The sequence below is a fragment of the Sorghum bicolor genome, chromosome 10 (assembly GCF_000003195.3).
Source record: "Sorghum bicolor cultivar BTx623 chromosome 10, Sorghum_bicolor_NCBIv3, whole genome shotgun sequence".
NCBI lineage: Eukaryota > Viridiplantae > Streptophyta > Magnoliopsida > Poales > Poaceae > Sorghum > Sorghum bicolor.
The window spans coordinates 56,891,402-56,916,214 of NC_012879.2; the positions used below are offsets into that span (position 1 = coordinate 56,891,402).

At 44.4% G+C, this 24,813-nt stretch overlaps 4 protein-coding genes and 1 pseudogene across 8 annotated transcripts; 2 read left to right on the forward strand and 3 right to left on the reverse strand.

Annotated features, from left to right (window-relative positions):
- Positions 2,055 to 10,261, forward strand: LOC8083198. Of its 3 annotated transcripts, none has more exons than XM_021450130.1 (20): positions 2,055 to 2,446; positions 3,343 to 3,517; positions 3,611 to 3,692; positions 3,784 to 3,861; positions 3,955 to 4,014; positions 4,104 to 4,208; positions 4,585 to 4,695; positions 4,960 to 5,001; positions 5,620 to 5,721; positions 5,804 to 5,892; positions 6,011 to 6,090; positions 6,168 to 6,280; positions 6,380 to 6,422; positions 6,513 to 6,604; positions 6,948 to 6,996; positions 7,709 to 7,779; positions 9,182 to 9,304; positions 9,405 to 9,511; positions 9,625 to 9,670; positions 9,769 to 10,261. In XM_021450130.1, the coding sequence occupies exons 2-20, from the start codon at positions 3,363 to 3,365 to the stop codon at positions 9,799 to 9,801; spliced, it is 1,581 nt and encodes a 526-aa protein (XP_021305805.1). In that variant the 5' UTR covers positions 2,055 to 2,446; positions 3,343 to 3,362; the 3' UTR covers positions 9,802 to 10,261. The 3 variants fall into 3 exon arrangements, with proteins under 3 accessions (XP_021305805.1, XP_002437436.1, XP_021305806.1); XM_002437391.2 differs by having other exon boundaries at positions 9,185 to 9,304; XM_021450131.1 differs by having other exon boundaries at positions 5,804 to 5,868.
- LOC110430727 lies at positions 11,201 to 12,223 on the reverse strand. Its single transcript, XM_021448593.1, has one exon. The coding sequence runs from the start codon at positions 11,933 to 11,935 to the stop codon at positions 11,615 to 11,617; it is 321 nt and encodes a 106-aa protein (XP_021304268.1). The 5' UTR covers positions 11,936 to 12,223; the 3' UTR covers positions 11,201 to 11,614.
- LOC8061603 lies at positions 14,586 to 16,741 on the forward strand (annotated as a pseudogene).
- LOC8061604 (protein STRICTOSIDINE SYNTHASE-LIKE 10) lies at positions 17,405 to 18,445 on the reverse strand. Its single transcript, XM_002438796.1, has one exon. It carries the CDS (start codon positions 18,443 to 18,445, stop codon positions 17,405 to 17,407), a length of 1,041 nt encoding a protein of 346 aa, XP_002438841.1.
- LOC8083199 lies at positions 22,449 to 23,593 on the reverse strand. 3 transcript variants are annotated; one of them, XR_002448881.1, is made up of 3 exons: positions 23,063 to 23,593; positions 22,862 to 22,937; positions 22,449 to 22,734 (listed from the first exon to the last, which is right to left on the reverse strand). XR_002448881.1 is itself a non-coding variant. In XM_021450471.1 (2 exons), exon 1 carries the CDS (start codon positions 23,527 to 23,529, stop codon positions 23,107 to 23,109), a length of 423 nt encoding a protein of 140 aa, XP_021306146.1. In that variant the 5' UTR covers positions 23,530 to 23,593; the 3' UTR covers positions 22,449 to 22,734; positions 23,063 to 23,106. The 3 variants fall into 3 exon arrangements, 2 of the variants coding, with proteins under 2 accessions (XP_021306146.1, XP_021306145.1); XM_021450471.1 differs by lacking the exon at positions 22,862 to 22,937; XM_021450470.1 differs by having other exon boundaries at positions 22,449 to 22,937.

Below are 24,813 nucleotides of genomic sequence, written 5' to 3' on the forward strand. Positions count from 1 at the left end.
TTGCTCTAAATCTTTTCTTAAAAAACCCTATGGGCAACTGAGTGTAACCAACCAAACGACCGCTACACTAACCTGATTTTCCAAATTAAGTTTTAAGTTTGTCCCTATTTTGACTGATACTATTTTAGTATATGCAAGATAGATAAATCTAACACTACTTTTATTGGGCACTAACTTTGGTCTATTGAAATACTATTCATTGTCTGGCGACGTGAGCTTACTAGGCCGTCTTTGGCAGCGTTCCCTCTGCCCTTCTTTGGCAGCGTTCCCTCTGCTCTGTTCCCCACGAGAATTGGCAGAGCGCTGCCAAACTAGGTACTAACTCTGGTCTATCAAAATGCTACTTGCTATCAGGCGGTGTGGGCTTGCTAGGCCCCTTTGGCAGCGCTCCCACCGCTCCGCTCTTCGTGAGAATCGATAGAGCACTACCAAACAGCTCACGGGCGCGCATCTCTTCTTGGGAAGCACTCCCCATCACTTCCTTATTTTTACATTGTTGGTAGGGACTAGGGAGAAAAAAACACTCTCCACTACTCCCTCGTATCCCTCGCGTTCGTCGCCGTCGCACCCCTCTCTGCCTCCCTCATAGCTCTGTTCACCTTTGTCGTGCCCCTCGCCACACACGTTGTCATCGGCAACTCGTCTCCATGCATGTCTCCGTCTAAGCTCGTTGAGATCTAGCTCGTCGTCGCTGAGGTACCAAGATCCAACCTCCCGTCGTCGAGATCAAGGTCGCCGGACTTGCCGAGCATGAGGCCACTGAGCTTGCCCCTCCTTGCACCGCCACATCTTGCCATCTCCTTCCTTTGGCGGGTTGGGAGCGGGAGCTGTCAAGGAAGCTCTACCAAACAATGCTACGAGTAGTGAGAGCCAGCGAATGTTTGAGGGAGTGGAAGCAATGGGGAGCGGGGAGGGGGAGTGAGAGCAGGGGTGTGTTTGGTTAGTGGATGAGGTTTGTATCGTATATCCTGGTTGAGGGAATGCAGCCTGAGTGAAAACCATATATTAGAAAACAATGTGATTGGTGAGGAAGCATGAGCGAATGCAGAAAAAAAGTTGAGATGTTATTTGGTTACCTGCAAGGGTAGATACAACCTATCTATTGCCTCGTATGGCAGGGCTTCTTCACCGGTTTCATCAGGAGTCGTTTAGAGTAATTGTGCTAAATAGGGTAAAAAACGGCTTCATCCAAGAAGCCCCTTAAATCGTGTTCTCATAGAGATTTGAGGTAGGATGAAGCCAAAAATAGTGGTTTTACTTGGCTTCACCTCATTTTGCATGATGTTCTTTGAGAGCATATTTTAATGAACTCTATGTGTGAGTTGTTTTGCCAACCAATTTTATCAAAACGGCTCAAGCTCTACCAATAAAGTTGTTCATAGAGTGGAAACAAAAAGACCAACTTCCCTAAGGAAGTGGAGTCGTACCAAATGAGACCTAGCGTGTGAGTCTGACACGTGGACCCATTATTCCCATCATGTATTCACTCAGTCTAGCCAAACGGTGAAGCTCGATTTGGACGTATCCGCGTATATCTACTGATGCAATTGCATATATTCATACAAACATGTATCTTCTCGGATTTATATGGCTCCGCTCCTGAAAAATTATAGAACAGACCTTGTTCAGTTTGCAAAAGTTTTTGTTTTTAACTACTGTAGCATTTTTGTTTTTATTTGACAAACATTGTCTAATCATGGAGTAACTAAGCTTAAAAGATTCATCTCGCGATTTATAGTTAAACTGTGCAATTAATTTTTATTTTCAATTATATTTAATTTTTTATGCATGTGTCGTAACATCCGATGTGACGAGAAATTTTGAAAATTTTTAAACAAAGCCATAGTTGGGCCTTGCCGACTCGGGCTTGTGCTCTCGCAGTCGCGGAGTCGCGGTGCACCTTCTCAACGCGCGAACGACCGCGTGCCGAGCCGACCGAGAGATGCCATGCCATTCGATCGCAGCATGGAAACAGGAGACTGCCCCGAAAGTTGAGGTTATTTACACGATATTGCCATCAGTATACTCCCCTCTCCCTCAGTCGCTCTGGATCCCTCCTCCAACTCCCCTCCCCGTCCCCGTTCCCGTTTCCGTTCCCCTTCCGCTTCCACATTCCTCGGTCAGGAGTCAGGACGACGCGCATCCCCGTCCGCACGTCCCCGTGCTCTCGCTCCTCCAGAGGCGACTAGGGTTTGGAGGCTGCCGAGAGGGTGCTACCCGGGCCAACGCCTCCGCCCGCTCGCAGGAGAAGGAGCTCTCCGCTGCCTCGCCGTCGCCTGGTCCTTTCCCATCGCCACCCGCGAGCTCCAGCCTCCAGCCCTTGTGAATCGGACGGGTTCTGGATTTGGGAGCCAAGCGACCGGCGGACACGCTCCCCTGTCTCTCGGTCTCTTCCTCCCCGAGCGGCACCCCCCTGCGTCCGCTTGCCGCTTCTAGCGTCGGGGAGGTACTACGTCCTCTCCTTCCGTTCTGTTTAACAATAATTTAATAAATGATGATGTTACTACTGAACCGATTAGGAGAAGCCGATTGGATTTGTAGCATTTCGGTAGCCCCTGATGAGAGTTCCTGCTTTCACGCTGTGTGGATTAGATTGCAGTTGCACTGGTGACTGGTGTACACTTTCTAATCGAATTAGCAGGATGAATGGAATTAGTATCATTCCTGAGAATAACTGATTGATCCTGATTGATTGTGAACCGATTGTTTAGTAGCACTTTTCTGTTGATAACGCACGCTTCAAATTGTTTCGGTTTTTGTCTCAACTGATGCTTAATCAAACACTAACTGTAAATTTCGGAAACTTACGTTCAAAGATGGCGAGCCTGAGAGTGAAGAACTGAATATACTTAATAGATACCAAAAGAGTTACAAAAATAGCAATATCTACGTGAAGCTAGTAACCGAAACAAAGTGGCTTTGGGCATCATGGTCTTTTCACACTTAAGACAGATAATCAGCCATGTGTAAAGGACTGGCCAAACAGCGAAATTCTCCATATACCTCCTTAAGGCTGATGCTTCTGTGTGCAGCTAACTTATCAGAAGAGCTCCTCACAAATAAGCCGTCCCAAACAGGGCCTTGTCACCTTGCTTGACCTGTTCGTAGGGACGGGGTTTGGTTGACTCGTTCATTTGTTCAGTTGATTCCCAAACAAGACTTAAGATGAAATTGTGAGTGGTAACCACAGTATGACTCGTTTTTGTTGGGATCCTTAGGGATTACAAAGATAAATCACGATTATCAGCTTGGGATTGTGAGTGAATGAATTATTTTTCATGTGTGTATATATTTGGTTTTCGTCCTGCATTTTACCAGGTTGTTAATGCCATCTTTCTACAGGAAAATTACAGAGGAAGGACATGCGGGATCCATTTGATGCACCGGTTGATCTCATTAATGCAGACCATAATGGTGGGAGTCAACTTTCCAGGACTGGTGAGGTGTCTGCTGGGAACTATGGTTTACAAAATGGTGGACCCAAATCCTTTGCTCCAAACTCCGACACTCTAGTCAGGTCCTTCATTCTTGACAAAAGCAGCTGTTGCAGATGCTTTCTTTTCATTTTGTCGACTTGTTTGTGAAATGAGGCTATATCTTGCATTGGCAGACATCAACTCCAGGGTGCATCCTTGCACAAAGATTTAGCTGTGGAAGATCCCAATACTCGTATCATGGATCCTGAGACCAAGGTAAACTGTTCAGACTTTGCAAAAGTTGCAATTTGATGTTTCTTTCAATCTGTGCCAAGTCCTTTGACTCTCTAGTGTCTTTGTTTTGCAGGAACTTTACTTTAGATCACAATCACAAGAGGACGAGATCTTGTTGCTTCGCAAGAAAATTGCTGAGGCATCTCTCAAGGTAGGAGGGTAAAAATGGGTAAATCCCTAACATTTGTTTCTTTTCTTCTATGACTATGCCTAATTTATAACTATAGTTATTTTATTGTGGTAGGAGCTGAGATTGCTGAGTGAAAAACATATTCTGGAGAGGAGGCTCACAGACTTGAGGATGGTCTCTATAATCATACATTTCACTTTGCTTTCTGTTCCATTCGTAGAACTATTTATTAATTATTAATTTAAATATTTGCTATTTGCTAGGCTGTTGATGAGAAGCAGGAAGAAGCTATATCTGGTGCTTTGAAACAATTGAACCAGAAGAAATCCCATCTTGACGACAATATGAGACTGGCAAATGAACTAAAAGTATGGTGCTATTGTACATTTAAAGAATGTAGGCTCAAAATCTCTATATGCAATGTCCTATTTACCTATTTTATATCCTGTACACCATTTCATTATGTTTTTTTGGTTCACGATCCAACTGTTGTGATTAGAAAAATGCCTTGCACTAAATATAACATGTGGGTCTTGACTCCTTGGCCTACATATTGTCGAGGCATGAGTAAAATATTTTTTCAACCACACGCTTTAATGTGACAATTATGCAAAGCGTCACCTCTTGTTTTCTGCATTTGGCTGTTCTCAGTTTTGTTGTTGTCAACTGTTTTTTATGAAATAGATTACATGTTTTTCAGTTGTCTTTCTGGGAACTTCTGGACTTAATATGGAATTATTCTAGGTTGAGGAAGAAGAGCTATACTTTTTTACTTCTTCGCTGCTCAGCATGCTAGCAGAATACAATATTCGCCCACCTCAAATAAATGCTTCCACCATTACAACTGGTACAAAGGTAATTCTTACTGCATCATTGTGTTTTGAATCGTCCTTTCCTTACTCTGGATCATTTACTATATTGTGGCCTGAGTCATTTTTTCCTGTGGTATTATAAATAAATGCAATTTATGTTTATAAACTAGAAATACATTAGCTTTGTTTTGCTCAAGTATCACTGGATACTATGTGGAACTGGGAAAGAATAAATTTTGTTGATCAGAGTCAATAGATTTGTTTTGCTCAGTGTCTAACACAAGGGTGAAATTATTTCTTTTTTCAGCGCTTGTACCAACAGATGCATTGGAAGCTCAGATCTTTAAATGTAAGTGTTCTCAGTTTTGAATCCTTAAGATTGTGATATGTTTAACGCTTGACACGGTGACCTTGGAAAAAAATCTTGCTGTTCTAGAATCCAGATTTTAAAATGTGGGTAGTTATGAATGCTCTTTTTTTGTATTCTGTATTGAGTATTGACCCACTGAAACTGAATGTGGCTCAAGTTGATGTTGACTCAAAAAATGTAATGAACTGATATGTCTCAGTTTGGTTTAATTGTGCAGTATTGCAATAAGCTTAAAGCATTATTTACTCCTTTCCATTAAAGTGTGTTTTTTCTTGATCGTGTGTAGTTTTGGGTGGGTGGGTTACTTACAACTTACAAGAACAGATATCACCCCTATGCTTTATATGGTTCTTTGGGCTCACATATGAGTTTCTTGATATAATTCCACTGTTGATCATCAGTTTATTTTTGCACAAATTATGATTGCTAGATTGATGACATGTTCAAGAGTTTGTCGAATTGTGCCTTGAAATATTTGCATTCATAGAACACAAAATAATCCAGTCATCAAGATGACTTTCATTTGACAACTGTTTTTTTAAAGTGTTTTAACCTGTTGTATAGCTTGTGTATCATATAAACTTTATACTGATCCAGGAAAATTTAGGTGATATGACTCAACCTGGAAATATATATAATCCCAATCATCAGCAAGTAACCCTATCAAGAAATGAGCCTTCCCCATCTTATAATAATATGGTAACTACTAACATGGCCCTGTGCTTAACTTTCCTAACATTTTAACTTCATACATAATTGGTTAAGTGGTTCTTGTTTACAGGATTCAAATAGGAATGCTCTTCAACAGTATGCTCAAGGTCCAAGTGACCGTCATATTGAGCAAATGTACCATGGATCCAATTTCCAGCAGTAATTCAAGATCTTCCATTATGGCATTTTATAATTATTGTTTGTAGCCATCCAGTCTAACCTCTGATCTGCACGAAAATATCTTAACATCTGTTTCTTGTCTGCCTCATTCTTTCAGGGATACTGGAGGTACTACTCCTTCTAATTATTTTGAAGAAGGAAGAGTAGATGGTGACTCACAGTTATACCAGCCTGATGGTAAATAAATATCTAATTTTGTGATTAGACGAGATTCTAGTTCATATCTATTGATATTATTGACAATTGTAATCTAGGTGATGCTTTACCTGGTATTGAGGGGTTTCAAATTGCTGGTGAACCTAGACCAGGATTTCAACTAACAGCATGTGGTTTCCCTACAAATGGTACTACCCTTTGCAATTTCCAGGTATATTGTTTTCTGACCTTTTGTTACGTTCTTTATAATTGCTATAGGTGTTAAATCTTGTAAATAAAACTTTTCATCCCATTGATGTTGCTGTTCCAGTGGGTTCGCCATCTTGAAAATGGTACCAGGCAATCTATCGAAGGTAAAGTGGGGAACTAATCCTAGATCCTATGGCATATTATTGTTCAGAGTTAATTTAATTTTGCTGACTAGTTTATATTTTGAAATTTAGGTGCCACGATGTATGACTATGTGGTCACTGCGGATGATGTTGGCACCCTTCTTGCTGTAGACTGTACGCCTATGGATGATAATGGCCGCCAGGTTATTATTCAGAATTATAAAATATATAGGCCGTTTCTTTGGCTTTAGGATGCACTCCTATCTATGTGTTTTTTCCCTGTGTATGTCAATGCTCAAGTCAACGTTTTTCAACTCATTTGTTGCATAATAGTATCTGCTAGAATTTCAATTTTGAAGACTCATGCATTTATGCTACTGGCATGCATTAATGTGTAAATGAGAGGAGTATACTTGAGCTTTTAACCTTTTATACATTGGTTCAATATTGTAACCACCAATACATGAGCATCTGATACTGGGAACTTTGAATTTAAGTCCACATACAGTGCTATTATTCTACTGTAACAAGTCTCCTTTTTTGTAGGGTGATTTGGTGACAGAATTTGCTAACAATGGGAATAAGATAACCTGTGGTGAGTTTTCACTGCAGTGTTGCTGCATTTTTGGAGTGCTGATCTCATGTATTACAATATTGTAACACTTTTCTTTGTGGACTAGCTTATTGGAACCTATATATATTCTCATGCAATGATTTTAAAAAATGAAGATATACTACATTGTTAGGGTTTCCTCTAGAAAATAGTTCCTAAAAAAGTTAAGACATTTACTAGGTAAATAGTGAATAGTCAGAATAATCCTATTGGCTAAAGCTGAAAGGGCATCTTATATCTTCTTTAATCAATTATTATTAAATAGGTTAATCTTGCACAACTATGAACTAAGATTAAGGAATCAGCCTTTGTGGTTGTGGCTTTTTGCATCCCTTGCATAAATGTGTCCCCAGACCCAAGGTAGTGCCATGTGCTATTACTTCAAAAATGAAAATATCATTGTATTTAGGAATTTCCAAAATGCTATGCATTTTCATTTGATATTGAAACTTTGTTTAAATATTTATGGTACTGGAGTGGTGACAAGTTTGCTGGTTAAACTAATTTTCTGAGAAATCGAGTTACAGTTACCTGAATGGACATGTCATTCAGTTTCTCAAACATCATTCTAATTTTCGAGTCTATTTGCATGGCTTTAACGACTTGAACAAAAAGGCACAAACCTGTGTGCTGTCATATAGTATTTCTACTTGCTTCCTTACCTAACAGATGAAGTTCCATTCTACATCTGCAGATCCAGAGATGCAGAGTCATATTGATGCATATGTTTCTACTGGCAGAGCTGAATTTGAAGTCCTTGTCCTGGTATGTGTGAAAATGTTTGGGAAAAGACCATTTTAAACCCTGAACAATCCACATTATCTGTTTGACCCCCCTGAACAAAATTTCAGCTCAATTTTCTGCCCCAAACTATTTCAACTTTTCCAATCTACCCCAATGTTTTTTTTGTATTCCTCTGCATACAGGTTCAGTTTTAAGTTCAAATTTCGTGGGGTGTCAAATACTTTAGTTTTTCATCATTGTTTTTAATGCAGTTTTGTATCTCGAGGGTTAATTTTCTAGTAAATTCTCCCAACTATGAATGACCATGAAATTTCTTATTGCAATTTTTTATAATAAGTTATGATGCCCTCTATAGCCCCTCAAAATTGGTACTTATGTGGAGAAAAAAAATACAAATCTCATTGGGGGTAGATTGGGCTGAAATAGTTTGATGGGAGTAAATTGAGTCGACATTTCATTCTGGGATTAAATGGCCAAACTAGATTGTCTGAGGTAGTAAAATAGACTTTATCCAAAATGGTCATTATCCTGTCAATATTTTTGTACTAACTAGCAACGGATGCTGCGATGTTTACTTGGGAAGCATGTTCTCCAAGAATCTTTGGTCTTGTTTGTGAATTTTTTTGGATTTTGTTACTGTAGCACTTTCGTTTGTTTGTGGCAAATATTGTCCAATCATAGACTAACTAGGGTCAAAAGATTCGTCTCGCGATTTATAGGCAAACTGTGTAATTAGTTTTTGTTTTCGTCTATATTTAATGCTTCATGCATGTGCCGTAAGATTCGATGTGAGGGAGAATCTTGAAAACTTTTTGGTTTTTGGTGTGAACTATACAAGGCCTTTATCATTGTGACAAGCATTATATAGTTGTTAATGCAGTCGTAATCTTAGTACTCATGTTTACAGCTACTACAGTTTGTCTTTCATGAACTATTGATTTAGTTCTTGAAGGCATAGATAGTGTATTCTATAGCCTCATTTGTTGGGACTTCAAGACACTCGATTAGATCTATTTACAGATGAGAAATGTGACATCAATTTTTGTACGCTTATTTTATTGTTTGGTTTTATGTAATATAGTTGTCTGGATGTTTCCTTTTTCCCTGTGTAGAATAGGTCATGCACTGGTGCACCCTATTGTTGAAGGAAATAATTGGGTAGAAGTATTGGATGTTATGATCTTGTTTGGGGAAGTAACAATGACAGCCTTCTCTTTTGGAGTTCAGTTAGGACTTCCAGTTCATTCCGGGCAACTCCTATTATACTCCTGTCCTAGCAACCATTTGGCACTGCTAGCTGAACAGTCATTTTATTGATTGCAGTATTGCACTATGATTGTATCATGCATATTTTCTACTGATGATGGAAAAAATTAATTAAACAATATCTAAGTGCCGTGGCTGATTTCAACCTTTTATGCAGCAGGCTTATTCTCCTGAGGAGTGGGAATTGGCTACATTGGTGCTTACACGACCTAACTATCAGATTAAGTTCACAAAGACCGGTGAAGTTATAATTGATGAGAAGTACTCACAAAGTCTACAGGTATATTTATCCATGTGACATTAGCCATCGTTGTAATTATAAATATCCAGTAACTATTTGATTAGTCTCGATTCTCTTATATTAAAATTTGTCTTTGCAGATGAAAATTCCAAATGGGCGCACAACTCAATTTGTTTTAGTTACTGCGGGTGCAACTCTTCCATTTAACACACACGGAATATCAGAGAATGAGGATTACAATGTTAGGTATCAACTGTGACACCTTCATTATCAGCCTTCTCTGTGGCACAATTTTGTTTTCATTTTAGCAAATAAAATAAAAAGAAAATCCATATATCTGATTATCTGACTCTTTTTAGGTTACGTGATCTAATCGTATTGGTCATGAGAACTTTCCAGAAAAAGGTATCCCTTTTATATGGCAATTTCTGATCTTAAACCTTGAGTTATCTGGAATATGTGTTTATATATGTTTTCATTTGTTTGATTTTCATGTTTGACAGGCTCTAGATGCTAAAAGGAAAGGGAAGGCTTAGAATCCATGTAGATCTTTTACAAAAGATTCTAGGTAGAACCATAGAAGATTTTCCTATTTTTGATTATTTTGTGCAGTGTTCGATTCGATAATTTTTGTTCTTGAGGTGGAATGAGCTCTTAATAGAGCAGAAATTTCAAGAGTTACCTGGTGGAGGTGTGAGGGACTGTGGGCACATAAATGGTTAGCGGAGCCTAGGATTAATTCTTATCCTACTAGGATTAATAGTAAATTGTAGGTTTGTGTAATTCTTTTTTTTCCCTTCTCATTGCTTGCTCTAAGTTATGCCATGTCACTGCGGTCTTTGTAAATTTGAAGCAGCCAGTGCTGCAAATAAACCTATGAGATGTTCACCGCAGCTGTTGGATATAACTTCATTTCTGTATGTTTGTTGATTTTGCTTGTCCTCTGTTCACCATGCTGTTACATACAGTAGGTTCACAAAGAATCGAATTTGCTCAGCACATTGCCAATTCAGATGTTTTTAAGTGATAATTCATGAAAGGCTACAATAAGTTTCCTGCCTCTGGACTGAATCACTATTACCATGACGGTGAGAAAACTGGTTAGCATGCAGTACATTCGGAAACTATATTGTTCCCCATGGGGGAACAGTCGGTTCTGAAGTAGTGATCCTCTTCATGCGTGGAGTGGAGTTCACATGAGGATTTGTGTCTGCCGCGGTGGGTGCCGCTAAGTAGAGCACCTAAGCTAAACTTATCATCATGATCTCACAACAAATCAGAGAACAATCCTTCTCAGCATCAATGTAAGCCAAATTTCAGCGAAATGGACGGTAACACAGTATCTGGGCCTTGTTTCTCTAGTTATCACTATCAGAAGATGGAGTTTCGGTCGAGTTTTCTCATATTTGTGCCTTGGGCATCGCTGCGGAAGAATCGTGTTGCAGGCTTGTAGTGAGGGTCTATCCTAGTAAGTGATAAACGTACTATTTTCATTTTTCAGACTAGTAGTCTGCTACTCTGCTAGTTCTTTTTGAGGGGAAAACATGAGACTGATTAAGCAGGACAGACCTGACCGAGGGACATGTCGCACCGTACATGCACAATATAATACTACCACGCTGCTGCGTGCCTGCGTGTGCCGTTTGAGGTTGCTCCAACCGTTACCCAAAATACAATACCCATTTATCCTTTGGGCAGCGCTACAGGTAAAAAGTTACATACCTATTTTTAGTCTTCTCCAACAACAAGACCTAAAAGACAACACTCTCTGCAAATAGGTCTCAAGGAGAGAGATACCTAAATTTGGGTTATGCCTCTCCTGATACCCAAAATGGGTCTTCTGTATGGCTACTCTGTTGGAGGCTATAGGTATTGTGTTGGAGACCCATTTTGGGTTTGGGTTCCCAAATACCTCTCCTATTGGAGACAGCCTTAAGCAGGGTAGGATAATCCTTGCTTCGTTTAATCGTGACAACTTCAGCGCTTACCTTGCATATACTACAGTACAGGCTATAGAGCATAATACATTTGCTACCATAGAAAACACACAAAGCACCCCGTGAGGGTTTGTTCTTTAATTTTTCTTTCTATAAGGGGATTGAGAGGGATCTCTCTTTTTTTTATATGAAAGATTGAGAGGGATTTTAACCTGTAGGGGTAATAATTAAAATACCACCCATCTTTTTTAATCTCCTCTAAACCCCACCAAACCAAAAGCAAGGCGTAACTGAGTAATAAGCAGATAGAATTGGAGGGAGCTCGGTAGTCGGTACCCGGCTTCAAGCAGACCAGGTCAGGTGTACTGCACGGTGTACCCAACCGGCCCGCAGCGCACTGCATGGTGGAGCTTTAGTTGGACAGAGCAAGGAGGTGCTTGAGGACGGCGACGGCCATGGCGGCGGCGACGGCCAATGCGGCTTGCAGTTGCAGGAACCGTCCTGCTGCCACTGGCACGAGGACGAGGAGGCACACGCCGAGCAGCCAGAGGAGGAGACCAACCAAGGCCTGCGTCGGCGTCGCACTGGCGGCGGGGCTGTCGAAGCCTGCAGAGAAGATGGTGGCCACGCCCAACAGCATGAGCACGCGCGCGGTGTCGAGGAGAAGAGGCTGGAGACGGAAGTCGTCGCGGCGGCCATGGACTGCGCCGGCAGCCTCCCCTCGCTCATCCATTACCGCTGATGCTGATGCTGATGCTGGGCGTCTCGCTTGGACAAGCCAAGCCTTCTGGCCGGGGGCTGCGACTTGGCTCTGGAACTCTTGCAGGGCGTGGAGCTAGAGACGAAGGCTTTGCTATCGTCTTATAGGGCCTTCAGAGTTGAGAGTGCATTGACCATCGAGAGGCCAGACATGTCTGCAGTTCACACGTTCTTTCTCGATCTCGAATTGAAAACACCCCACGTCGCTATCAGAATGCAGGGTGTGAGGGGTCTGGTTGAATGCGCGCTTTGCCGTTGTCTTAGACCTTCCGAAAAGTGAAAATTTTTCGCTATTGTAGCACTTTCGTTTGTTTGTGACAAATATTATCCAATTATGTATTAACTAGGATCAAAAGATCCGTCTCGTGATTTCCAGCTAAACTGTGTAATTAGTTTTTGTTTTTGTCTATATTTAATGTTTCATGTGCCACAAGATTCGATGTGACGGGAAATCTTGAAAACTTTTTGCTTTTCAGGCTGAACTAAACAAGGCCTTAGTTATCAGAGTGCAGCGAAATGCAGACACAGCAGCGCTTTGCATTGCGATCGCTATCACAGGGCAGAGCACTTTATCATGCCTTTGTGAGTCCGAGAGCGCTATGCTAATTTGGCCTTGTCTTGGCTATCTCTGTGAGAGTGCAGGTTGGGTTGCGATCGCTATCAGAGTCACAGGGGCAGGCCACTGCACAGGGGCACACCACTTTTGGCTTTGACCTGACTGACTGCCGAGAGCGCTAGCTATGCGTTGCCATTACTATCAAAGGGCCGCTTTTGGGGAAGAAAATTGCGTGGACTCAGGGTCATTGCGTCTACAATGAGCCCCCTCTCCCGATGCATGACGCGTGGTGCGACTTCTAATCAAACGGCCGCTATACGTAACCTCCTCTTGGCAGCTCGGATTCACATCATCACATGCAAGGCCGGCTAGAGGCTCGGCTCCTCCAAGTCAGGTCTAAAGCCGAATACAATCCTCCGTCTCAAAAATAAATATCGTTTTCGCTTCAGGAAAATAACTTTAATTAAATATATAGTAAAAATATTAATATTTATAGTACACAATTAGTATCATTTGACTCGATTTATAGTACACAATTAGTATCATTTGACTCGATTTATAAAATTTATAGAAAATACGTACAATATTTGTATTTTCTAGTTTTTCATAAATTTATTTAGAGATACAAATATTGTACGTATTTTCTATAAATCGAGTCAAACTTATGGCACGAAAACCTAAAACGACACTTTTTTCTGACTAAGGAAATACCAATTGCACGAGGTGGATAACAAACTAGCAGTACCTGATTGGATGATGTACTCCCTCCGTTCCTATTTAATTATCGTCATTGGTCTATGTGCCACAAGTATGACTCAATTTATAAAAAATATATGCAATATTTATATTTTTAAATAAATTTATTAAATACTAGATTTAAAGATGTTTCTAATAATAATAATTATATAGCATAGATATTAATATTTTTTAATATATATAATTAAAGTTGTTTCTTAAAAAACATACACGATAGTTATTTAGGGACACAACACAGGGAATACTTGATAAACTACCAAGCAGCAGCACTCACATCCAGAGCCGAGAAGCCATGGTGGACCTGGAGCCGCATGAACGCGAGGAGCCGAGGCCCGAGGGAGCCCATGATGTGTGCCTCTCGTGCTGGCCGTCTGATTACAAGACACGCCACGCGTCACACATCGATGGAGGGGTCTCATCATGGACGCGATGGACCCAGAGTCCACGCAATTTTTTTCCCGCTTTTGGCCTTGTCTTGGCGATCAGAGTGGCAGACTAGAGGAGCGCTAGCTTTGTGCGATGCTATCACATCCACGTCACTATGAGAGGGCGCAACGCTCTTTCGCCTTGTATTTGCGATCGTCAGAGTGCAGAGAGCTTCTGTGATCGCTATGTACATGTGAGGTCTGAACGCTTTTTATATACCTTGCCAATTTGCCATTGCGATAGAGAGAGAGAGGAAAAACTGTCTGGGGGCAACATATATATATATATATTTTTGCGACCAGGCAAATTACCCGTTTTTTTATTAAGAAGGAAAGAGTTTGGAACCACTAAACAAGGACGGCGATCTCAACGAGTCGCCTCAACTGCTGCCCTAAAACTAAAAGGAAGCCTAGCTAGTACTTGATACAGTTTGTTGAGCTATTACAGAGCAGTCGCATTTTGTGACCAGGCTTGTTGAAGGGCCCTCGCTGGCGCGTACCCCAGCAAGTGCCCACTACTCCCCTTCCTTGACGATCGCCGTTGCGACTTACCTGGCCGACGAAGGTTTGGCGTCAACAGGATGTCAGTGTCCCAGTGCCACCCGCTTACGAACAGCACAAAAAAAAAAAAAAAAGGCAACAGTTGCTTCTGAGCAGCAACCAAAACTAGTTAGTCGCTAGTCGAAGCGATCACATGGGCAACGCTGGAGCATGGGAGTGCACCTCGGGTCGAGACGGGGGAGCTGTGTGACGGGACAGCCGGAGAAGGTGTCGATGTCGACGGGGCACCGCATCCACGGCAGGTGTGGCACGCGGTCCGCGGGCCCCTCTTCCTCGTCCTTCCTCACCATGGCCACCATCAGCGACTGAACCCACCTCAGGTGGCTATGACAAATCGGAGGAGGAGTCGAAGCCGGCGAGGAGCACAGGTGATAGGCGGCGCGCGCGGGGCCGGGGGACGGGGGACGGGGAGGTGGCTGCGAGTCTGCGACGGCGACGAGAGCTGCGAATTGGTGGCGGCGTTTCTTGCGGCAAACTAGGGCTCAGAACGGGCCGTAGTTGGTGGTCCGGTGGGCTTCTTTCAGTTGGGCTTCGACCGTTCCGCGCTTCCACGCGACGGCAGTTACAAGGAATTCCCAGGCAGTACAAAACCAGGGGAGGCACGCCGCCCGCCCGCCCCCCAACCTGCGCCTATTTCATTTTGCCACGGCTCACCGACCACCTCCTCAACCACCGGCCCACCGCTCACCGGGAGAATCCCGCCACCGCCGCCATAAGCGAGATGAAGCAAAAGCAAGGAGGAAACGGCGACGACGTCCCGCGCTGCCCCCCGCATCCGTCGGCGGGCTCTGCTTCCTGTGCGGGGCGAAGAAGGAGGACGCGGAAAGAGGTCCTCCCGGAGTCGCCCTTGGTCACGAGACGATGAAGCAAGGAGGAGACGCCGACGGCAACGACGACGAAGCGCGCTGCGTGAAGGAGGAGGACACGGAAGGAGATGCTCCCGGGACCGCCGTTGGGCACGGGATGATGAAGGAAGAAGGCGACGACTGTGGCAACGACGACGCCGCCGCGCGCTGCCCCCCCGCACCCTGAGTTCGTCCTGGGTCTCTGCTACCGTACCGGTGCGGGGCGACGGAGGAGGACGCGCCTCCGCAGTCACGGTCGCGAACATCGACGAGGCCCCGGCGAAGAGCATTGCGATCGCGTCCGACATGGCGACCCTCAAGAGGGAGAGGAAGCTGATCCTCGTCCTGGACCTGGACCACACGCTGCTCAACTCGACGAGGCTCCACCAGGACCTCTCCGCCCTGGAGCAACGCAACGGGTTCACGCCCGACACCGAGGACGAGCTCCACATGGAACTCTTCCGGCTGGAGTACTCCGACAATGTTCGCATGCTCACCAAGCTGCGGCCGTTCGTGCGAGGCTTCCTGGAGCAGGCGAGCTCCAGGTTCGAGATGCACGTGTACACCTTGGGAAGACCAAGACTACGCCAAGGCGGTCATCGACCTTCTCGACCCGGACGGCGTCTACTTCCGCGGCAGGGTTGTGTCCAGAAAGGAGTCGACCCAGCGGGACGTGAAGAGCCTCGACGTCATCCCGGGCGCCGATCGACCCCGCCGCGGTGGTGATCCTCGACGACACGGACAGTGCCTGGCCGGGGCACCAGGACAACCTCATCCTCATGGACAGGTACCACTACTTCGCCTGCACCTGCCGCAAGTTCCGCTACAACATCCCCTCCATGGCGGAGCAGGCCCGGGACGAGAGGGAGCACGACGGCTCGCTTGCCGTGGTGCTGGGCGTCCTGAACCGCATCCACCAGGCCTTCTTCGACGACGACCGCGCGGATGTCAGGGAGGTGATCGCGGAGGTGCGGCGCCAGGTGCTGCCCGTGTGCACGGTGGTGTTCAGCTATCTGGAGGACTTCCCCGAGGACACCCTCATGTGGACGTTGGCCGAGCGGCTCGGCGCCGCCTGCCAGAAAGACGTCGACGAGACGGTCACCCATGTCGTTGCGGAGGATCCGGGGACCCAGAAGGCGCAGTGGGCGAGGGAGCACGGCAAGTTTCTCGTCAACCCGGAGTGGATCAAGGCGGTGAATTTCCGGTGGTGCCGGGTAGACGAGCGAGATTTCCCGGTGACCGCCCGTGCGAGTTGAACGGCGTCACGTCGTGCGGCTTCCGAGTTCCGTCCGATTCTACAACTAGCGGTAACGGTAACGGCATTGTTAATCTTCGTGCCTTAGAGAATTGAATGCATCAGCTCTCGTCGATGCTAGTCTTTTGTTGATTCACTCCGGACAATCTTTGTTGGAAAAATCAGTAGTCTTTTGTTCGATCTCAATTCCCAGAACCGATCGAGTTTGAAACGATCAGATCATTTTGTCTGTTACTGTTAAAAATGCAAAACTCTGATGATGTCTACTGGTAGAGACATATGTGACATACTGACATGCCCACGGTTAATCTCAGCGTTGATGGCTTGCTGTGCTGCAGTTAAATTTTCTTGAGATGATGACCGCATTGTGTTTTCAGCTTCTCATTGGGTTTTGACTCTGATGTGCTTCGAATTTCCTTGAACAGTGCATAACTGAAATTGCACTTGCAAATTACAATACAATCTGGGATGTGTTTCCCCGATTGCTGAGAGTTGTTGAAGCGGTTAGCCTTTGTTGCTTCACTCCGGCCAATCTCTGTTGGAAAAATCTGTAGTAGTGACTGTCTCCGTTCAGTAGATTCAGCGGAATGTCATTCTGTTCAGTTATTGTCAGTGTCAGGTGTTCGATTCCAACACCGAGTCTGAACTATGAGATCATCCTGATGCTGTTAATGATGCAGTGCGCTTTCTATCTATGTCAGAATGCATATATTTTGATGATGATCTAGTACATCACGCGTGTGGCGTGCCTACGTATTAGTACAACCCCTGCGTTAGTATGGCTCAATGTACCGCAGTTAAAATTCCTAGATGATGACTGTGTATTCGTAAGCTTTGGACAGATATGCTTCAAATATGATTCAAAGTTTTTCCTCACTCGAATTTTTCTGCCTGATTCAAGGATGCCACGTGCTTTTTACTTTTTTTTACCCAACTTCAGCAAGGTTAGAATTAAAAAAATTTAAACATTATGCCTTAAAACATAGCACGACCTATATAAAATTCCAAACAAAAAACACAATTACAAATCGAAGTAACTAGTAATCTAGTATTCCCTAACAACGGCGACATATGGTAGTTCTACGGAGCCCATGTACAGCTTGCCGCCTTCCCTCTCCACCACCTCCGTCGGCCTCACGCTCTTGGGCCCTCTCATCACCTGGACCACCTGCCCGTCGGCTCCGACCCTGACCGCGAGCAGGTGGCTGTCCGGACCAAAGGGCAGCTCCATCTTCTCCCTGTGCAGCGCCACCCAAAACCCGCCTCTGCCGTCGAACCTCACATTGTCAGGGTAGCCCGGCAAGTCGGCGAGGTGCTCAGACGTGCCCGCCTTGGGACCCTTGATCCAGTATCTCATCAGCTTGCACGGCCCGGTGAGCGCCACCACGAGGTGTGTCCTGTCGGCGCTAATGGCGAGGCCATTGGGGTACGTGATGCCGGCCTGCAGCACGGTGACTTGGCCCGTCTTGGGGTCGTACTTCATGAGGCGGCCGGACGAGTCCCCGGTGGCCGTCACCCTCTCGTGCTGCGACCGCGGGTAGTTCATGCTGCTATCCGTAAAGAACACGTCCCCGGTGACCTGGTCGACGTCGACGCCGTTGGTGAAGCGAAGCGGCACGCCGTCGACCTCCGCGGCCAGCACCGTCGCCTCGCCGCCGCCCGGGCCGACGCGCATCAGCCCCTTGTACGCGTCCGCGATGTAAAGGTTGCCCGACCGGCGATGGAACCGCAGGCCCAGCGGGCGGCCGCACTTGCTCTCGGTGAGCTCCGCTGGGCGAGCCCTGGACGCGGTGCAGGCCTCGGCGTCATAGCCCGGGCTGTACGCGTAGGTCGACCAGCCGCGCGCGAACCCGTTCCACTTGAGGACGCGGCCGTCGGAGACGCCGCTGTAAGGACCAGCGCCGGCGCCGTCGAAGGCGACGCTCTCCGGACCGCGCAGCATCGATCCCCGAAGTGGCAGGTGCTTGCTCCGGCTGCCGTCGATGGTGCTCGTTTCGGAGATGGGGCGAGCCGCGCACGGCAGGAGAAGCAGCACGACGGCGAGGCACAAGATCGCCAGTGCCCGAGCAAGCTTGTGGATCGCCATGATTTCCTTTGGTTTACACGGGCGCAGCGGCAGACGGTGTTTGTGTCGTGGGTTTTGGTGTCTTAACCTTGCGTTCGTTTGCTGAAGGCTTTGGTTTGGTGGAGAGAAGCGGAGGGCGCCGCCTCCTTTTATTACCCTGGCTGGAGAAGCTTCTTTACGAATCGAATCGTGCAATGGAGTCTCGGACTCGTGGTCTCGGACGTTCGGATTGTCGGACTCGGTTTGGTGACCGCAGTGCTGTGTTCCGTAATTCCGTTTGCCTTTGGGCTGTGTACATGGGCGGATTTAGGGGTATTCTCCTGGGAATACCCAACTATTTTGGTACACTTTTATGTAAATATGTATATATACTTATATATATAAAGGTATAATGCTATCTCTACTTATAATTGAAAACTTCTCCAAACCTATTCCTTCCTTCAAAATCAACGACTCTTAGCCTATCTACTACAGATACAACGGCTGACATTAAAAGTTTGATGAGGCTTCCCACTCTCCCTCACCCACGCCTGATTCTAATCAAATGACCCCCGCCCATAATCATCGTCTGCCCTAGCCGCCGGCTATACGACGCCGACGCCCGCGCCAGGAGGAACCCCCGCTGTTCAACTGCGGCTTCGTGCGTGATGACGCCGGGCTCCGTTAGGCGTTCTTGCACGACCACCGAGCGTACAACCGGCGGCAACGAGCGCCTCGACGGCTGGGACCTTCAGTCGCTGCCTTGAAGTCGTGGTTGCGTTCGGGTCACCGCCACGGTGCTCACCCTAAGCGGTGGCCTGTGGGGCGGTACGCAAGGACGCACGCCCGATCCTGAGCAGCCCTTCTTTAGACCATTTATCAGGATTGTGTCAGGGTCCATTGATCCTGTGAAGTTGGGTTGAGATGTCTGTGCTTTGTTTTTGTGTGGTTTGTTGATTAAACGTGCAGCTCAGGGCGTCCAAGATACCTGACAGCGAATTCACCACCCTGCCCAATGGCCTCAACAAGTAAGCGCTTCATCTGATTTAGTTTGTGTTGCTGTCATTTTGGGAGAAATTTGGTTCTGTTTTTAGTGTCTCATGTATTAGCATGGGTATGAATCAGAGTTCAAAATAGGTCGTTTCACTGACATAAAATCTTTATTCAGAGATCAGGCATTTTGCTGATCCTTGTTTCACTAAAAAGATAAAGCATGCTTTTCTATTGCCTGAATCTGCAAAGTACTTATCAAATTTCGGACTAGGTACTATGATATCAAAGTAGGAAGCGGGGCTCAAGCTGTTAAGGGATCCCGTGTTGCGGTAAGTACCACCACAATTTGTGTATCTAGGATCTAGCATGATATAGCCTTAATGGACGAATCAAATATAGTTGACGCTGAATGCAATAATCCAAGGAATAGAGGAATGGTGACCATGAGGTCCCTTGACTCCTGAGACTGGGAAGTCTGAATTGTATTCATTTGCTTACCGATTTGAAGACGAAATCTTGTTTTCTAATGTGCTCTTGTTTTTTTAATCATGTGAATAAAATAATGACTTGCTTGAAATTATATATGGCTTGTATAATTTTTTAAAGTATGGATGCATGGACGATTTATTTATATAAAATAGTTAGGGAGGATGTAAATATGTCTGGAGATATAAAAATAGTGTAAACGACAAACTCTGTTGAAACAAATTGGTTTTTTTTAAAAGCATTTCCTATAAAAAACCGTAGCGTTAGCACGGGCATTATACTAGTAATATATAGTATTTTCGCACTTTTGAGCTCAAAACATGTAAAAAACTGGCATTTCAATTAGAAATCTATATTCTAGAAAGCAAATTTTGGTTTAAAGTTGCTGACTTGTAGTGCAATTAGCTATATTTTAAGCCTATGGATTCGACTTTATGAAAGTAGGAATACCCAAGTTTCAAATCCTGGCTCCGCCACTGCATTGCAGCTAGCATTGCTACAGTGAGGGGAAACGCTTTGAGTCCCCATTCCAATCTAGGGCAACAGCACATGACTCTGAAATATTGGTTCACATGATTTTCCTATAGTGCCGGTCCTAAGAATTTCATGAGATGGGGTGAAACTAAAAATGAGCGCTTCTTAATATAAATGTCAAAGTTATCAATCTATGTTTTTCCTATACTTAGAAATATTACAAGGAAAATTAATAAAAATGTTTATCTTGAGAACATACGATGGATATGTTCCTATGTCATCCATGGTGAGCTGAGTGACTATATATCATGGCTGTGGCAGGATGATTAAGCTTTGCTTGGGTTGGTTCTAGCGTGATTTGGACTAACTAGGGTATCGAATTTGTGTTTTGTGCAACACATTTGTTAGTTTGTGAATATGAAGGTGATATACTTAGATGGTTGACGTCATTAGAGAAGGTCAAACGAGGGGTTTTAGTTAATGGACCATGAACAGTGAAGACCGAACATAAAAACTTGACTATAAGGGACCAAGAGGCTGAAGGACACAGACTAAGAGGATGCTTAGCATTTGGCATGGCGACGAGCAAGAGCACATGTGAGACAGATGAAGACTAAAAAAAGACAAAGTTAACTGAAGTCAAGGTTGAGGTTGGACATGCAAGTCAAGGCAAGACGTCACGAACACTTGGTGGGTTGACAAACTGAGGACATAGAGGATACACGTCGATATTGGAGGGGATGCATTTCTGTTAACGCGACCTTAGAGAGTTTGCCAACACCATTAAAGTAGTTCTCGATTTGAGCCTCAAATATGAGGGATGATAGGGGTACCACATGGCATTACTATAGAGCCTGCTGCGAGAGCAAAGCGACATCATGAAGGGTCTATAGTCGTCTAATGCATGAAAAACAACTTGGACCATTTTGCGCCTAATAGCCATTTTGCTCCTAATAGCTAAGTGGTTCATATTTGATCCTAAAGATATGTTCGGAATGTGCAATAGCCCTTTATATTGAAAAGTAGAACAGGGAATGGAGATTCTGTTTTGTAGAGGTTTTGTGTTAGGGAACCAAGATAGGCTGGCAACGGTTGGTCATGGCTGAGGAGGTGTCCACTGCCATCACCGGAGGTTCACCAAAATTTTTGTTTATAGAAGTTAATATCAAAGGAATTCATATGAATTTATAGTCATAAGTGAGTCTGTAATGGTAGCTAAAGATCTTGGATGAAGAAGCGGTTAAAATAAAAGTTGTAGATCTTGAAAAGTTATGCAACCTGTTCAAACTCTGTATGCTATGCTTTTTAAAAGCAGAGGCTTCGCCTCTTTTTTTTTTTAAAAAAAAAGTTATGCAACCTTGTAGGTGACAACTTTTTTATTTGAAATAATCTATCTAACAAAAATTATGTTTGAAATCTCACATTTAAAATTTGAATTTTATAAACGACCTCGGATGGAAAAACAACTAAAAGATCTCAAAATGTTATGCAACTTTGTAGCTGAAAACCTTTTCATTTTCAATCATCTATCTAAGAAAAATTAGGTGTGAGTTTTGTCATAGGTGATAAGATTTTCAAGTGACCTCGGATGGAGCAATTACCAAAATCAAAGATGTAGATCTCAAAAATTTATAAAACTTTGTAGTTGATAACTATTTTATTTAAATTTATTTAGAGTTTTAAATACTCATTTCAAAATCAGATGAACATAGAGTGGGGAGAACGGATATCCCAAATGCACACAAGTGTCTTACAAGTAGAGTGGTTAGGGGCTGAACACGCGAAGGCTAAGGTCCTGGGTTCAAGTGCTGCAAACTGTGAAGTGCGCAAAAAATCTCGTGACTTGTATTAGAAATTAGAATTTCAATTGATTGTCTGGGTAGATGGTGGGGTCTTTCCTAGTATTAAAAAATTGCTATTTTCAACCTTTTTAATCTTATTTTTGGGTTTTCTGAAAACCTTATCATTATCGGTTTTAGAACCGGGAGTGTTGAGCCCTCTCATCACTGCCGCTTTGTATGCCGGTTCAAGAATTGTCAGTGTGTGGTTTTTGAATCGTCAGTGATTCTGGGACAGTGTATCAGACCCAATTCATACTTATTATTGAAACACTTACAAAAAATATATACAATACACATATAAGATTACAATAAATGGTCTAAGTCAGACGATTCACTCGTCTAGCTTTATTATTTTACACAAGATAAACCATGCAATCCACCCCACTACCCACATCTTACTATAGGCTTGAGACCTTGAGTTATTATGATATAACATCCCAAGTAAACACGCCGTGACAAACGATGACTGAATAATTCTTTAAGGTCGATGATCGGCCTCTGCCTCGTCTGAAACCCTCTATGAACCTTTTTGTGACCCTGCAGGATTTATCCACTTTATTAGTGCGTTTTCTTTGAAAGAACAGGCATGGTTTTTGCTGTAATAAATTAAAAATTACAAGCTCTCTCTTGCACACCAAAATGGCCAAATAATCATAACACTTACCCGTTAACCTGCAAGAAAGTAAATATCGCCACAGCTGCTTATTATTGAGTATATGATGTTAGGGCTTGCTATATAGCTGTAAAAATGTGATCAATAATGTAAGCCGGAAAAAAAAAAGATGAGGGGTAAGGTAACTTGATCTCTTATTACCACACGGAGTTTCAAGCATATATATATACACAGAACTCATCGGTCACTTACATCATCCATGGCGGTGTCGATCCATCGCTTTACGTTCACCAACGTCACGGATGACGAAACAAGGCAAGAAAACCGCCAACCGCGGTGACCACCGCCATCGCCCACACGACGGCGGCGACGGGCCAGGAGGGCATCGCCGCGGCCACCTTCCATGCGAACATCACGGTGAGCAGCGTGCAAAGCGCCCAGACCTCGCGTTTTAGCCGACGCCTCCTTCCATTATCGACGCGGCCGCCGTCGTCGACGTCGTCGGCCGCCCCGGCGCCGGCGGGCGGCGCCGGCAACCGCTCGTAGGCGCGGAGGGTGCGGAAGAGAAGCAGCAGCGTGGTGTAGCTGGCGCCCACGAACGCCGCGGAGCCGACGTCCCGTGCAGCTGCGGCTCTGTAAGCGGACACGCCGGACGTCAGGGTTACGGCGGCCAGGCCCGTGAAGGTGAGGACCGCATCGGCGCCGCCGACTCGCTCCATGTGCTGATCGGAAAACCTGCAGCGTCGAGTCGTCCTTATTTCAGGATAGTGAGAACAGCTGGTTCTCAGGCGCGTAGACAGGGGTTTTGGGTATATGTTTGTGCGTGTATATATATAGAGTACGTAGCCGGCACAGCACGTACATGTTGCTTGCACAGGAAGGATAGAGTTTCTTCGGTCAAAAACGCAACGTGTGGCATAATATATATATATCCAACCGCCATTGACGAGATCTAGGGCCTTGTTTAGTTCCAAAATTTTTGGCAAAATGAGCACTGTAGCAATTTCGTTTGTATTTGACAAATATTGTTCAATCATGGACTAACTAGGCTCAAAAGATTCGTCTCGTCAATTCCGACTAAACTGTGCAATTAGTTTTTATTTTTATCTATATTTAATATTCCATGCATACGTCTAAAGATTCGATGTGACGGGGAATCTGAAAAATTTTGCAAAACTTTTGGAGAACTAAACAAGGCCTAGGCGTTTTCTTATGACAGAGTCAAAGACAAAGTTTGACCGAAGAACAATCCGCTATATTGCCCCGTCTTTTTACGCACCAAAATCCGCACCGATTATGTACGCAGCAAATAAAAGAATGCTGGAGGACACTGCTCTCAAAACATTTCGAACCCTAGTATCGTAGTACGAGGAGCAACAAATCAGGCTAGGTTTAGTTTTTTTTTCAAAATTCTTCGTCATATTAAAACTTTGGACTCATCCATAAAGCATTAAATATTAAGAAAAATAAAAACTAATTACACAGTTTGTCTGTAATTTGCGAGACGAATTTTTTAAATCTAGTTAGTTCATGATTGAACAATAATTATTAAATACAAACAAAATGCTACAATAACTAAAACAAAAAAAAATCACGAACTAAACAAGACCTCAATACTCTGGTCTTGTTTAGTTCAATTTTTTTTTGAAAAATGGCCACTGTAGCACTTTCGTTTGCATGTGACAAATATTGTCCAAAGAGCATCTCCAATGGTTTGTCATTTGCACTTGCTATCCTTGTTTATTTGGCAAAAACTACAAATTTGATTCTCCAATGGTTTGCTAAAGGACTTGCCAAATTTTGAGGAGTTGCTATCCAGAGGCGCTCCACGCGCAAATTTGAGGAGTTGCTATCCAGAGTCCCTCGCGTCGCTGATCGAGTTCGTCGCGGCGTCGGTCAGTCCCTCGCGCTGTGGTGGTCATTGCCGCCCCGTCCTCTTGCCTCCGTCGTCCGCGCGGCCGTCCTCTATCGTCGTCCGTGCAGTCTCCGTCCGTCGTCGTCCG

What these genes read in the sequence shown, in the direction of transcription:
- LOC8083198 (XM_021450130.1), top strand. Translation starts at nt 3,363, where the DNA reads ATGCGGGATCCATTTGATGCACCGGTTGATCTCATTAATGCAGACCAT. An exon ending in CATGGATCCAATTTCCAGCA is followed by an intron (nt 5,893 to 6,010) that starts GTAATTCAAGAT and finishes TCATTCTTTCAG; the next exon opens with GGATACTGGAGGTACTACTC. An exon ending in TGGATGATAATGGCCGCCAG is followed by an intron (nt 6,605 to 6,947) that starts GTTATTATTCAG and finishes CCTTTTTTGTAG; the next exon opens with GGTGATTTGGTGACAGAATT.
- LOC8061604 (XM_002438796.1), bottom strand. Translation starts at nt 18,445, where the DNA reads ATGGCGATCCACAAGCTTGCTCGGGCACTGGCGATCTTGTGCCTCGCC.
- LOC110430727 (XM_021448593.1), bottom strand. Translation starts at nt 11,935, where the DNA reads ATGGATGAGCGAGGGGAGGCTGCCGGCGCAGTCCATGGCCGCCGCGAC.
- LOC8083199 (XM_021450471.1), bottom strand. Translation starts at nt 23,529, where the DNA reads ATGGAGCGAGTCGGCGGCGCCGATGCGGTCCTCACCTTCACGGGCCTG.